We start from the raw sequence: 13,437 nt of genomic DNA on the forward strand, positions 1-13,437 counted from the left end.
CCAAGGATTCACTAGGTCTATGGCCAGGCCCTGTGGGTCTCTTAAGGTCCTAGAAGTAGAGAAAGGGCTGCTGTGAATTTTTAAGGGGTGCAGGAGGGATCCCTTTCTCCTGAAGCTTTGGAGCCCTGCTTTGGTGCTTTGTAGGAATTCTGTAGCTGCAATAGGCACAAAACTGTTTTCCACCAGGCTTCCACAGGGCATCCAAAGCATTAATGGATTCTTGGGACACACACACACTGATTATAAAGAGGAATAAAATAAACATGCAAACTCCAGCATTAATGACAGCTTCACCAATAAAGATTTCTCCTATGAAGTTTCATTTGGTGAGATACCCATTTCAAGGCTCTCTTGTCCTTTGACTTGCACCATCCTTTACCTTCAATGAAACCAATTTTAAAGAGTAAATAGTGCCACAAGAGAACATTCTTAAGCCATTTCAGTAAAAATACAATGTGAGAAAGTACAAGTAGTTGTTTGAATGGGTTATAGGATCAAAATGTTTAGTAACATTCTAATTGCATGCTAAGTGCACTCACAGGGATGTGAAGTAATTAATAAAAATGAGAGAGAACTTTGAAAGCCTTAGGGATGAAAGGTGCTATGAAAGCATAAGAGACATAATGTAGATGTCCTTAAATAATTCTGTGTTCAATACCCAGACATAAAATTGAACACACTGATTTTTAAAATACTGTGTAAAGAGGGCCATCAAGATGAAATATTTATAGTAAATTAATTAATACAGTTTGGTTATTAAAGCCATGTTCATTAGCTTTATATATAATACATGAATTACACAATTAGTGGTTCCATTTTTACATCATCCCTCCATACCTTGTGCTGATTCATTCTCCAGTATAAACTGGAGTAATCTGGAGAATAGAGAATAGAATAGTGTTGCCATTGTCATTTATATTATGGAGATGCCTAGAAACTCCACTCAACATCAGGGCCCCATCATGCTAGTTTGTACAAAGAGACAGTCCCTGCTCTACAGAGCTTACAGTCTAAATAGATAAAACAGACAAAGAGCAAGAAGAGAAACAAAGGGAAAGTTTTGGAGAGTAGGATTTCCAAAGCCTCTAAAAGAAAAGGAGTACTTGTGGCACCTTAGAGACTAATCAATTTATTTGAGCACAAGCTTTCGTGAGCTACAGCTCACTTCATCGATGCATACTGTGGAAAGTACGGAAGATCTTTTTATACACACAAACCATGAAAAAATGGGTGTTTACCACTACAAAAGGTTTTCTCTCCCCCCACCCCACTCTCCTGCTGGTAATAGCTTATCTAAAGTGATCACTCTCCTTACAATGTGTATGCTAATCAAGGTGGGCCATCTCCAGCACAAATCCAGGGTTTAACAAGAACGTCTGGGGGGGGAGTAGGGAGTAGCCTCTGATAGCGTGGCTGATGTTATTAGGCCCTGTGATGGTGTCCCCTGAATAGATATGTAGGCACAGTTGGCAACGGGCTTTGTTGCAAGGATAGGTTCCTGGGTTAGTGGTTCTGTGGTGTGGTATGTGGTTGCTGGTGAGTATTTGCTTCAGGTTGGGGGGCTGTCTGTAGGCAAGGACTGGCCTGTCTCCCAAGATTTGAGAGAGTGTTGGGTCATCCTTCAGGATAGGTTGTAGATCCTTAACACGTTGGAGGGGTTTTAGTTGGGGGCTGAAGGTGACGGCTAGCGACGTTCTGTTATTTTCTTTGTTAGGCCTGTCCTGTAGTAGGTGACTTCTGGGAACTCTTCTGGCTCTATCAATCTGTTTCTTCACTTCAGCAGGTGGGTATTGTAGTTGTAAGAATGCTTGATAGAGATCTTGTAGGTGTCTGTCTCTGTCTGAGGGGTTGGAGCAAATGTGGTTGTATTGCAGAGCTTGGCTGTAGACAATGGATTGTGTGGTGTGGTCAGGGTGAAAGCTGGAAGCATGCAGGTACTAAGTAACTCAGGAACACAAATCTCTTGAACTTTACAAGGCATAAATGCTTTTGAAAATTTCATCCAGAGTGACTTGCCTGGTGTCACACATCAGGGTAATGGCAGAGCTGGGAACAGAGCCCAGGTTTCCTGACATGCCGCTCACTGCTATGGTTGGCAATCCCTCAGAGTTCAAAGTTGATTGTCTTCCATAAAATGATAGCCAGTTATCACTGGTGGATCCGCAGATGGCTAATGAGACCCATCTGGGATCCACAGATCTTGTCACAGTTGGCGCAGACATTTCCCAATGGAAGCAGCAGATCTGAATTGTTGAGTCAGGCTGTGGCATGTTCTTTCCTCCTCTTCCATTTCACCATTTCTGGTTGTCTCTTGAAATACTAAGATCCTTGCCACAATGTCCTTTTCTATTTTGGATAGTTGAGGGCTTTGGTTTCCCATGAATTTATGTCAATATTGCACTTCTTCATGTTGGTTTTGAGGGTGTCTTTGAGGTGCTTTTTTGCCTGCCCTTCATCCGTTGGCTATGGCTCAGTTGTGAGAACATGACCTGCTTTGGGAATCAATTTTTCTGGTATTCAGAGAACATGACCATCCCAATGGATTTGGTAGCAGATGATCATAGTTTCAATGCTGGAGGTCTTGGCTTGGGACAGAATACTGATGGTGGTGTGTAGGTCATCCAACTTGATTCGGAAGATCTTGTGGAGGCACCCATGATTGTTGCGGTTCAGTGATGAGACAGAACACAGCTTTATGCAAGCAAGCAGGCTGGTCAGCGGAGATGGGCTGTTCTGCCCCCCCGCCTTCCACCTTCTCCTTTTATTATATTTCTCCCCCTAAGCATTACACACTGCTACACAAAGGAATGTATGACGTTGATTCATATGCTTAGTTACCATCCTCTATCTACTACAATCCTGGTTCTCAGGCCTTGAGCCCAGGCTAAAAAAACCTCCCACAGTTGCTGTCCAAACAACCAAGTTCTCAGGGTTCATATCTAGCCCTTGTCCTTGGATAGAGCAATGTGTGCATTGCTCCTAGGAAACAGTCAGGGTGTGCCCCGCCTGCTTCCAGGTGGAATAGCTAGACATTAACCCTTCATCTCCCCTTTTTTGTTTATTGATAGTTGGCCATCTCATGGTAGCCGCCAATTTGTTTTGTCATGCTATTTAACTCCCAGACAGACAAGGACATAACCTGGGGAGCTTTCCAGGGCAAAATTTTACAAAGTCTTAACAAGGAAGGAATACATTGTACACAGCAACAACAAAAAATAAGCCCAATAATTACAAACACAAAATAACCAAAAGCTTAACATCTGCAATATAATCATCTAAAAGGGGTACACTTCTTTTACTACAATTATAACCAGCAAAAGGCAATATAAATATCATTCTACTAAAACAGCAAAGGGTGCCATCACTTAAATTTGCAGGAATATAATTAAAGGTGCATGAACCACAAGTAAAAACCCATCCTGATGGTAGGATGATATGGCCATAATTATATGAAACATTAACAGCATGGGAACAATTTAAAAGGGATTGAGAAATTTTTTGACAGCCCAATGGCACCTTTGTACTAGTGCAGTTAACTACACGCGCACAGGTGACATTGTGAGCCCCGGCCGGGTACGGTGTGTGAAGGGATATAGCCGTGCGAGGCAGAATATAGTTGGCCGGGCCCCAATTACCCATGCTAGAGTACTGGGAGAAAAGATTAGCATAAGCAAAGAGCAGTATCTTATTCTCCTACGGACTTGTAACGGGGGAGGCGCTTCCGAGCCAACCCCTACAGGAAATAGCAGGCACAAAAGGCACACAATCATCACAGAATTAGCAGTGATTTGGGCGAAAATCGCCACAAACAAAGTCTTAGGAGTTTCTGGCTGCTGATCTGCTGCCAGTTTTCGTTGAGCCGTGGCGACCAATGCTTTTACTGCTCCCCCTGTCACGGGCTAGCTTGGGACGTTACGCCTCCTCCGTTTCCGTCCCGCCGTTGTCGACTCGGGGGGCAACGCGGTCTCCTCCAAGGTCAGCTGAAACTCTGGTATGGGATTCGACAGCCCCGGGTGCCATGCCATGTTGTTTAAGTGCTGGTCGCACGCACCGGGCTGGAACCCACAACGGTCCTGCAGGGAGAGACACAGCAGCATATCCCCGACCCCAAGTGACTAGAGGTGCTGGGCCCAGCCACTGTGGATCGGGCAGCTGACGGTAAAAGACACGCGGTCTTTCCAGTACCTCAGATTTGTGAAAATGCCGATCCGCAGGGGTCTGCTGATCTGCATTCAGTGTTAAATTATTTAAAGTAAACAAGAGAATATACATCTGTTGTTGAATGTCTAAGGTTCGGAGACGCAGCTCCCCTTGTTTTAATTGTTTATCTAGCAAGGTTTTGAGTGTGCGATTGGCACGTTCAACAATGGCTTGGCCCGTGGAATTATAAGGGATTCCGTGTTTAAGACGGACGTCCCAGCGGGCACAAAAGGTGGAGAGGGCTGCAGAGCAGTAGGCTGGGGCATTATCTGTTTTAACTTGGCAAGGGCGACCCATAACAGAAAAGCAGGCCAGCAAATGGTGAATAACTTTGTTAGTGGCTTCCCCACATTGTGGGGTTGCCCAAAGGAAGCCTGAATAAGTATCAACGGAAACATGTAAAAATGAATAGGGGCGGAATTGTGGTACATGAGTAACATCCATTTGCCACAGCTGATTTGCTGCGGTACCTCGGGGGTTAACGGCATAAGAAAAAGTAGGAGCAGCAGCAGCACAGTGGGGGCAGGAACGAACAATGGAACGTGCATGATCAGCAGGAATGTGAAACTGCCGGGCCAAAACAGAGGCAGACTGATGAAAAAAGGCATGGCTTTCAATGGGGTCAGAAAAAAGGGAATTTACCTGACCACGCAACGCGCGATCGGCGCGTGCATTGCCCTCAGTGAGTGGCCCAGGCAGAGGGGTATGACTGCGAATATAAGCAACAAAGTAAGGGAAATAACAAGTGGCAAGAAGGTGCTGTAAAGACAAAAACAGGCGAAGGAGGTCTGCATCAACCTGAGGGGTAATGAGGGCAAGGGGTAAATAAGCAATTACCTAATAAACATAATGGGTATCCACAATTAAATTAAAGGGACAATCAGCAAAAAATTGAAAGGCCAAAATAACAGCAGCCAATTCTGAACGCTGTGAGACGGCGAGTGAGACAACGTAGATCCAAAGCCTCCTCCACCCCGAGTTCGATCCTCGGCAGCTGGCACCTGATAGGGGACTAAAATCAATTGTGCAATTGACCGTCCACGCAGGAGCGACTGTGGAAGATGAGTCCACACCTGAACCTTAATAATGCCAGTGTAATCAGCATCAATGACCCCTGAAATGACAAAAAAGCCCTGTTTCCCAGCATGTGAGCGAGGGAGAACAAGACCTACAAAGCCGGCAGGGAGAGGTCCCGTCACCTGTGTAGGTATGGCACAGACCTCCCCTGGCAGCTGAAAGTCAGTGTCCTCCTGCAATCTGTTGGTAAAATCCAAAAAGGACTCTAAGGCACCCTGACGAATACTGACAAAGCTTTTGATAGGCTTGCCTGAATCCGGGACCTTCTTGAAAGCATGCTGGGCACAGGTGGAGATAATGGGGAAGACAGCCTGAGGGAGTTGAGACTGCATCCCAATAGTAGCAAACTGGCCCTCCCCTGCCAAATGCTCATAAATGATACCTTGCTCTCTATATACCTGGGCTTGGCGTTCTGCCATCTGCCGATACTCACTAAGCCAAATAACATACTGACTGGGTGACAACATCATGCGCAGCAGCGTTTTCCAATCCTCAGGGATTAGGGAGTACCCAGCACCCATCCCTTCAATGAGACCACGCACAAAGGTGCTAGTCAGGCCAAATTCACGAATTGCTTTCTTTACCTCTCTAACCACCGAGTATGGCAGAGTGGTCCAGGTGCCCACGGGGTTGCCCTGGTCATCATTCTGCCAGGTCACCGGGCAAACGGAGACCAGATCAGCCAGCTCCTCTGCTGTAAGATCTGATCGAGCTTTCGCTGCGTGAACCATTTGTTGCACCAGCGAAAGCTTCTGAGCAGATGCAGATGACTCTCCAGGGGGCCCCATGGGGGGAGGGTGATCACACACCGGCTCCGGTGGGGAAGGCCAGGGAGGCGGTGGTAATAGAGGCACTGGGGGCGAAGCAGGGGGAGGGATGGCTGCAGGAGCGGACGGGGGTGGCAGGATCGGCAGCTCCTCTGTTGGGGCTGGAGAGGGCCTTTCCGAGGCGACACGCTGTGTCGCATCGCCAGGAGGGGGGATGGCTGCAGGGGCGGACGGGGGCGGCGAGAGCACCAGCCTCGCGAGGGAGGGTCTGTCCGAGGCGACACGCTGTACCACGTCGCGGCAGAGGTGCCAGGCATGTAAAGCCTGCACGGGTGCCCGAGGCTCTTTGTGCAATGTCTGGCCCAATCGCTCCCAGTCCGCTAGCTTAAGGCTTCCGGCTTCAGGATACCACGGGCACTTGGCACGCACCTCCTGTAGCAGGAGAGTGAGTTCTCGAGCCGGGCAGTCATGCTGAGCCTTACGCAGCAAATACTGCAGCTCATTACGGTGTTGCACTTGCAAAGCAGAGAGGGAGCTTCCCATACTTACCACAATGAAAAATACTCACCGGGATCCATGAAGTGGATGAGTGACGCGTCTGAAACCCTTGCCGGGCGAGGTGAGTGCTGAGGGCCCCACGTTGGGCGCCAGTTGTTGCGGTTCAGTGATGAGACAGAACACAGCTTTATGCAAGCAAGCAGGCTGGTCAGCGGAGATGGGCTGTTCTGCCCCCCCTGCCTTCCACCTTCTCCTTTTATTATATTTCTCCCCCTAAGCATTACACACTGCTACACAAAGGAATGTATGACGTTGATTCATATGCTTAGTTACCATCCTCTATCTACTACAATCCTGGTTCTCAGGCCTTGAGCCCAGGCTAAAAAACCTCCCACAGTTGCTGTCCAAACAACCAAGTTCTCAGGGTTCATATCTAGCCCTTGTCCTTGGATAGAGCAATGTGTGCATTGCTCCTAGGAAACAGTCAGGGTGTGCCCCGCCTGCTTCCAGGTGGAATAGCTAGACATTAACCCTTCACATGATGATATTATTCAAGAAGCTTGAGGCGTTTAACGTACGTGACCCAGGTTTTAGTACTTTACAAGCTAGCAGGGATAATAATGGCCTGGCTTGGTTTGATTCTTAATGTCATACTCTTCGAAGACACGTTTTCTCAAGCATCTGAAAACTGTATTGGTGCATTGAAAGCAGTGTTGCATTTCCTATTCAATGTCAGCTTTCTGCAACAGATAGCTGCCGAGGTAAAGGAAGTGTCTGATGTTCTCCAAGGTTTATTTATTGAATTCTGGTGATTTGCAGCCTGTTTGTGCAGTACTTTAGCTTTCTTGGTGTTGAGTGTGAGGCCAAGTTGGTTGTAGGCTTCAGAGAAAACACTGACTATTGTTCTGACAATCTTCTTTTGAGTGGGTGCACAGGACACAGTGGTCCGCATACTGGAGTTCAATGAATGATTTAATTATAGTCTTTGTCTTGGATCACAGGTGACTGAGATGAAGAGCTTGTTGTCCATTTTGTATTGGATGTCAAGTCTGGAAGGGGGGCTTGTAAGCAATGAGAAGGAGGATGACAGGATGGGAGATATAGAAAAGGGTTGGAGCAATGATAAAGCCTTGCTTGACTCCTGTCTGGACTAGGAAGGGGTCCATTTCAGAACCATTGCTGATGGCCATCACAGACATGTTGCTGTAGAGGAAAAGGAGGATGGCAACAAATTTTGGTGAGCATCAAAATGTAAGGAGAATTCACCACAGAGCCACACAATTTATGGAATCAAATGCTTTCATGAGGTCGATGAAAGCCAGGTACACAGGCTGATGTTGCCCACAGAACTTTTCCTGAAGTTGGTAGATAGTGAAGATCATGTTGGTGGTACCTCAAAATGGTATGAATCCACATTGCGATTCTGGGAGGATTTCCTCAGCCAAGGGGAGCAGCCAGTTGAGGAGAATTCTGGCAAGAATCTTTCCAGAGGTGGACAACAAGGTGATTCTTCAATAGTTTCCACAATCCAATTTGTCTTTCTTGAAGATGGTATTGATCATGGCATCCCTAGCATCAGCTGGGATTTCTTCTGGTACAGATGCCTTATTGTTCTTCATCTGTTTGATGGGTTTCTTTACCTTGATGAATGTTGGTGGCATTCTGAGGTCATCCTTGACAGGATGTTGAGGGACTAAGTCAAAGATGCTTTCATCAACGCTGGAATCACAATTCACAAGGTCTTTGAAGTATTCCTTCCATCACACATTGATGAATTCATTGTCCGTGACGAGGTTAGCTCCATCACTGGATCTGAGGGGATTAACCTGTGGGTTCTCAGTACATAGAGGGATTTGGTAGTGTTGAAGAATCCATGCATGTCATGGATGTCAGCAAGCTGTTGGATCTCCTTCATTTTGTTCTCCCACCAGTTGCTCTTTATTTCTCAGGTTTTCTTTTAAACCTCATCTTTGAGTTGATGGTGGATGTATTGATTCTGCTTGGAATTTATGTCATTTTGCCAAGCACAGACGACCAGTCAAGTCTTCGATTTCCTGATAATTCTCATCAAACCAGTCTCAGTTCTTCCTGATTGAGAAGCCCAGTGTTCCCTCACTTGCAACACGAATGGCTGATTTGAGTGCTTTCCAGTGATCTCCAGCGCTCTCCATCTTGGTTTTATATTCATCCATTTCTCAGTGAGGCAGTGCTGGAAACAGTCACATTTAGTTGGGTCCTTCAGGCTCTTGATCTTGATCTCCCATCTGGCTGATTTTTTCTGCATTTTTAAATTTGGTGTGAGTTTGATGAAAGTGATGGAGTGGATAACAATGGTCTGTTCAAGAATCATCAGTACCAATCACTGCTTTGGTGATGTAAACCTCATCATGATCATGAGCACAGAGAATGACAGTCATTCAGATGCCAATGCTTAGATCATGGGTGTTCCCACAATGTCTTGTACTTGTTCTTTTGGAAGAACATGGTGTTTGTGATAATTAGATCATGTTCCGTACATTTGGTCAGGAGAAGAATTCCATTGAAACTGCTCTTGCTCACTCCCTCCTTTCTGATCATGCCATTCCACAGTTCTGAGTCATGTCCAACTTTTGGTTAAGGGTGTGAGCTTGTCCTGTTTGGGTATGGTGGAGAGAATTTGTTCAAGGTCAGTGTAGAATCCTTTTTCGGTTTCAACATCAGCATCAAGAGTTGGAACATATGCACTAATGAGTGTTGCATGCTGGTTCCTGGCAAGTGTCATGAGTCGTTCACTGATGCTAACTGGTAATTCTGAGAGTTGGTTGACAATTTCATTTTTGATAGTAAAACTAACGCCATAGATTCTTCATTCATCATCAGCTGCTCCTTTCCAGAAAAAAAAAAACATAACCACCACCTTATTCCTTGAGCTGTCCTTCTCCTGCATGCAAGATCTCACTCAATGCAGCAATATCAATATCATATATCCTGATTTCTCTGGCCATGATCACTGTTCTTTGCTCTGGCCTGTTATTTTTTGGGTTGCCCATCAGGGTTTGAACGTTCCACATCCCAGATATCGTTGTTCAGTTTTGACCACACTAGGGTGATCCCTCTGGATGCAGTTATCCAGCTGGGGGGAGGTGAGGTAGATTATGTGTAGGCACCTTTTGTGGCCCCCTCTTCATGCAGGGTGAGTAAAGTGGGTCCTACAAAGGACTGCTTAGTCACGGTTGCAGGTGCTGAATTACACTCCTGCCTCTGTCCAAATGCAAAAATGACCATCTCACAGATGCTGCCTACATGCTGAGCCGTGACTAGGAGCTTCTGGTCATCATTCTCCTGCTCCCATCACCACTCACCACAGGACTTGGACATGAATATGGAAGATGCCTGTGTGTGAATTCTTTTAACATGGAGACACAGTTTCACACTAGTGCCATAGGATGCTTGACAGGGTAAGGCTCATAATCCAATGGCAAGGAAATCAAGATGATTGGAGACCCTCATTGCAGGGTCGCAGCCCTTGTCAGCCTTCACACCATTGAGAGAAATTGTCTCTTCATCTGCCTGCTCTGCTGTTGAGGACATGGGGAAGGGACTTGGCTCATTGTTATTCTGGATCCTCACCTTCAACCTTGCCACCTTAGGTCACCCTGCAGGAGTGCGAGACTCCCAATGGCATGGCTCTCAGGATTTTGGGGACACTCAAGCTGCTCCACCACATCAAGGTTGTGATCCATGAGGGGCATCTAGCACCATACCCATGAGACAACGCTATTTCCAGCTGTAATCTTGTGTTGTATTATGTGCCTACTGCCACCAGTGCCCAGGGAGAGTTACATCACCAAGAGATCAGCCAGGGAGCCTCTCTCATACCTTCATTTCCCCTTCCCATGCTCCATGCACCAGTAGCAGAGATGTGGTGTAGGAATGGCTATGGGACTCTACACCACCTCCAATACAGGGAAGATCCTCTAGTGACCAGTTAAGATGTGTTCAGGGCAGCTCTGCATTGCTCGAGTGTCACAATGTACCAGTGATTCTCTAATCAATAATGGTGCCCCTATGCCAATTGGTAGCAAGTTTTGGGGCCTTGGATGTCAATTTGCTGTTATAAGAATAAATCAGTGATGTGGAGTCTGGCTATTTTCTTATTATAATTTTCTGTATTTACACAAATACATCAGTCTTTGAATAGAGAATCTCTTCTTTCAGGAATCCCAGCCAAAACACCAATGCCTGGTTCTCAGAGAGTAACTGTGTCCACAAAAATGACTTTAGTTAAAAAAATTAAGACAGAGGCCAAAGCCCTCCTGATCCTTGGGTCCTAGCTTCCTCTAAAATAATCTACATTACAGAACTAACAACAATGCATTATTTCTCGGAAGATCAAGCCAGGCTAGCAGCTACTAAAACTATGTGTAACAGCACCACCTGGTGAATCCTGCCACAATTTGTATTTTAATAGGCAAGGGGTAAATTATGTACAGAAACTTTTATTAAGATCTATTTGATTAAATAAAATTTAATTACATTCACGTGTGAGAAATTTTAACATGAGATCAGCAAACATTTCAGCTGGTTTTATAATGATCTCTCTTAAAAGGTAGTACTAAATAAAAAACAAACAAACAGAAAAAGGGAACAAAGAATAAGGTACCCTCTAAGGAAAGTCCATAATTGCTGTAAAAATGGCCTGATTTTAACCTCAGCACCTACACAAAGAGATGCCTTCATTCACACTGGGAGAGGTGTCATGCCAGAGATTATTGCTCTGCATTGTCACATTGGATCAGAATCAAAACTGGTGAGGCTCTAACAATGTTCAAAATACGAAAGCACTTTTAAGATAAGAAAAAAAAATGAGGTGAGATCAGCACTCAGAAGAACCTGCATTTTTTTAGTTTTATAGAAAATATGAAGCAAGAGAAAGTAAGAAATCCTCAAAGACCGTGCCAAGAACAGCAGTAAGGGAAACAATGAATTAGAAAAGAAAGATCATTTTTACTACACATGCAGCTAGCACTGCTCCGTGACCAGACTATATTTGTGACCTGGTGAAAGTAAATAGGTATTTAGGTGGCCCGTGGGAAAAACTGAGTGAAAGGAGCACATAAGCAGAGGAGGGGGAAGAGTGAACTGTTTAAAACAGTGTTGAGATACAGAAAGTAATCCCTTTCTTGTTATCAGGGCAACACTCTGTTTTGGCCATTTTTTTTTTAAAGCTAATATATTCAAAACATCAGACTGCAAGCATTTCTCTTTTCAACGTACACTTTCTGGATCAATTGTACCAACATTTTTTTTAAAAAATGCATCTATTGTTTGTCGATAATTTTACATGTGCCACCAATTTTATGCAAAATGTTTGTACATTGTAATTCACATGTGAAAATGACAGCAAACTCAATCTGCATGTAAAAAAAATCTACAGCCTCTCCCCGAACTCTTCATATCCTCTTCAAGTATTTTCCTGTACTCTTACCTTCTCTGGTTTCAGAGTAGCAGCCGTGTTAGTCTGTATCCGCAAAAAGAAAAGGAGTACTTGTGGCACCTTAGAGACTAACAAAATTATTTGAGCATAAACTTTCGTGAGCTACAGCTCACTTCACCGATGAAGTGAGCTGTAGCTCACGAAAGCTTATGCGCAAATAGATTTGTTAGTCTCTAAGGTGCCACAAGTACTCCTTTTCTTCTTACCTTCTCTGTTCACCAAGTTCTCCCAGTTCACTCACAATCCTGATCTGGAAAACATTTTTGCAAGAGCTTAATTTTAAGCATGTGTGTATTACATTGATTAGTCCAAATACAAGTTATGCTTTCGCCAACCACCAGTCATTGGTCTCAATACATGGGTAACTCAGTGAAATTTAATGGACTGTGCTATACAGGAGATCAGACCAAATGATATAATGGTTCCTTCTGGCCTTAAACTCTTCATATGCAATGCAATCACTCAATAATAGGAGCAATTTACAGCACCGTGTTTGAAAGTTTGGAGTCTTGTTCTTTCCTGATATAGTACTTTATTTGTCCATCTAGCTGCTCCTGAACTGCCTCCAAAGCATATCCTATACTGATCTTCCAGAAAACACCATCCTGGCCACTATGGATGTAGAAGCCCTCTATACCAACATTCCACACACAGATGGACTACAAGCCGTCAGGAATAGTATCCCTGATAATGTCACAGCAAACCTGGTGGCTGACCTTTGTGACTTTGTCCTCACCCACAACTATTTCACATTTGGGGACAATATATACCTTCAAGTCAGCTGCACTGCTATAGGTACCTGCATGGCCCCACAGTATGCCAACATTTTTATGGCTGACTTAGAACAACGCTTCCTTAGCTCTTGTCCCCTAATGCCCCATCTCTATTTGCACTACACTGATGACATCTTCATTGTCTGGACCCATGGAAAAGAAGCCCTTGAGGAATTCCACCATGATTTCAACAATTTCCATCCCACCATCAAACTCAGCCTAGACAAATCCACACAAGCGGTCCATTTCCTAGACACTACTGTGCTAATAAGTGATGGTCACATAAACACCACCCTATACCAGAAACCTACTGACTGCTATACTTACCTACATTCCTCCAGCTTCCATCCAGGACACATCACACGATCCATTGTCTACAGCCAAGCTCTAAGATACAACAGCATTTGCTCCAATCCCTCAGACAGAGACAAACACATACAAGATCTCTATTAAGCATTCTTAAAGCTACAATACCCACCTGCTGAAGTGAAGAAACAGATTGACAGAGCCAGAAGAGTACCCAGCAGTCACCTACTCCAGGCTTCAGAGTAACAGCCGTGTTAGTCTGTATTCGCAAAAAGAAAAGGAGTACTTGTGGCACCTTAGAGACTAACCAATTTATTTGAGCATAAGCTTTCGTGAGCTA

At 44.9% G+C, this 13,437-nt stretch overlaps 1 protein-coding gene across 1 annotated transcript; it reads right to left on the bottom strand.

Annotated features, from left to right (window-relative positions):
- Positions 1-3,766: 3,766 nt before the first annotated feature.
- LOC140908146 (uncharacterized) lies at positions 3,767-7,074 on the bottom strand. The gene is made up of 2 exons (XM_073335112.1): positions 5,862-7,074; positions 3,767-4,073 (listed from the first exon to the last, which is right to left on the bottom strand). Exons 1-2 carry the CDS (start codon positions 6,585-6,587, stop codon positions 3,900-3,902), a joined length of 900 nt encoding a protein of 299 aa, XP_073191213.1. The 5' UTR covers positions 6,588-7,074; the 3' UTR covers positions 3,767-3,899.
- Between the last annotated feature and the right edge of the window lie 6,363 nt (positions 7,075-13,437).

Source organism: Lepidochelys kempii, chromosome 3 (genome assembly GCF_965140265.1).
Source record: "Lepidochelys kempii isolate rLepKem1 chromosome 3, rLepKem1.hap2, whole genome shotgun sequence".
NCBI lineage: Eukaryota > Metazoa > Chordata > Testudines > Cheloniidae > Lepidochelys > Lepidochelys kempii.

What these genes read in the sequence shown, in the direction of transcription:
- LOC140908146 (XM_073335112.1), bottom strand. Translation starts at nt 6,587, where the DNA reads ATGGGAAGCTCCCTCTCTGCTTTGCAAGTGCAACACCGTAATGAGCTG. An exon ending in CATACTCGGTGGTTAGAGAG is followed by an intron (nt 4,074 to 5,861) that starts GTAAAGAAAGCA and finishes CTCTCCCTGCAG; the next exon opens with GACCGTTGTGGGTTCCAGCC.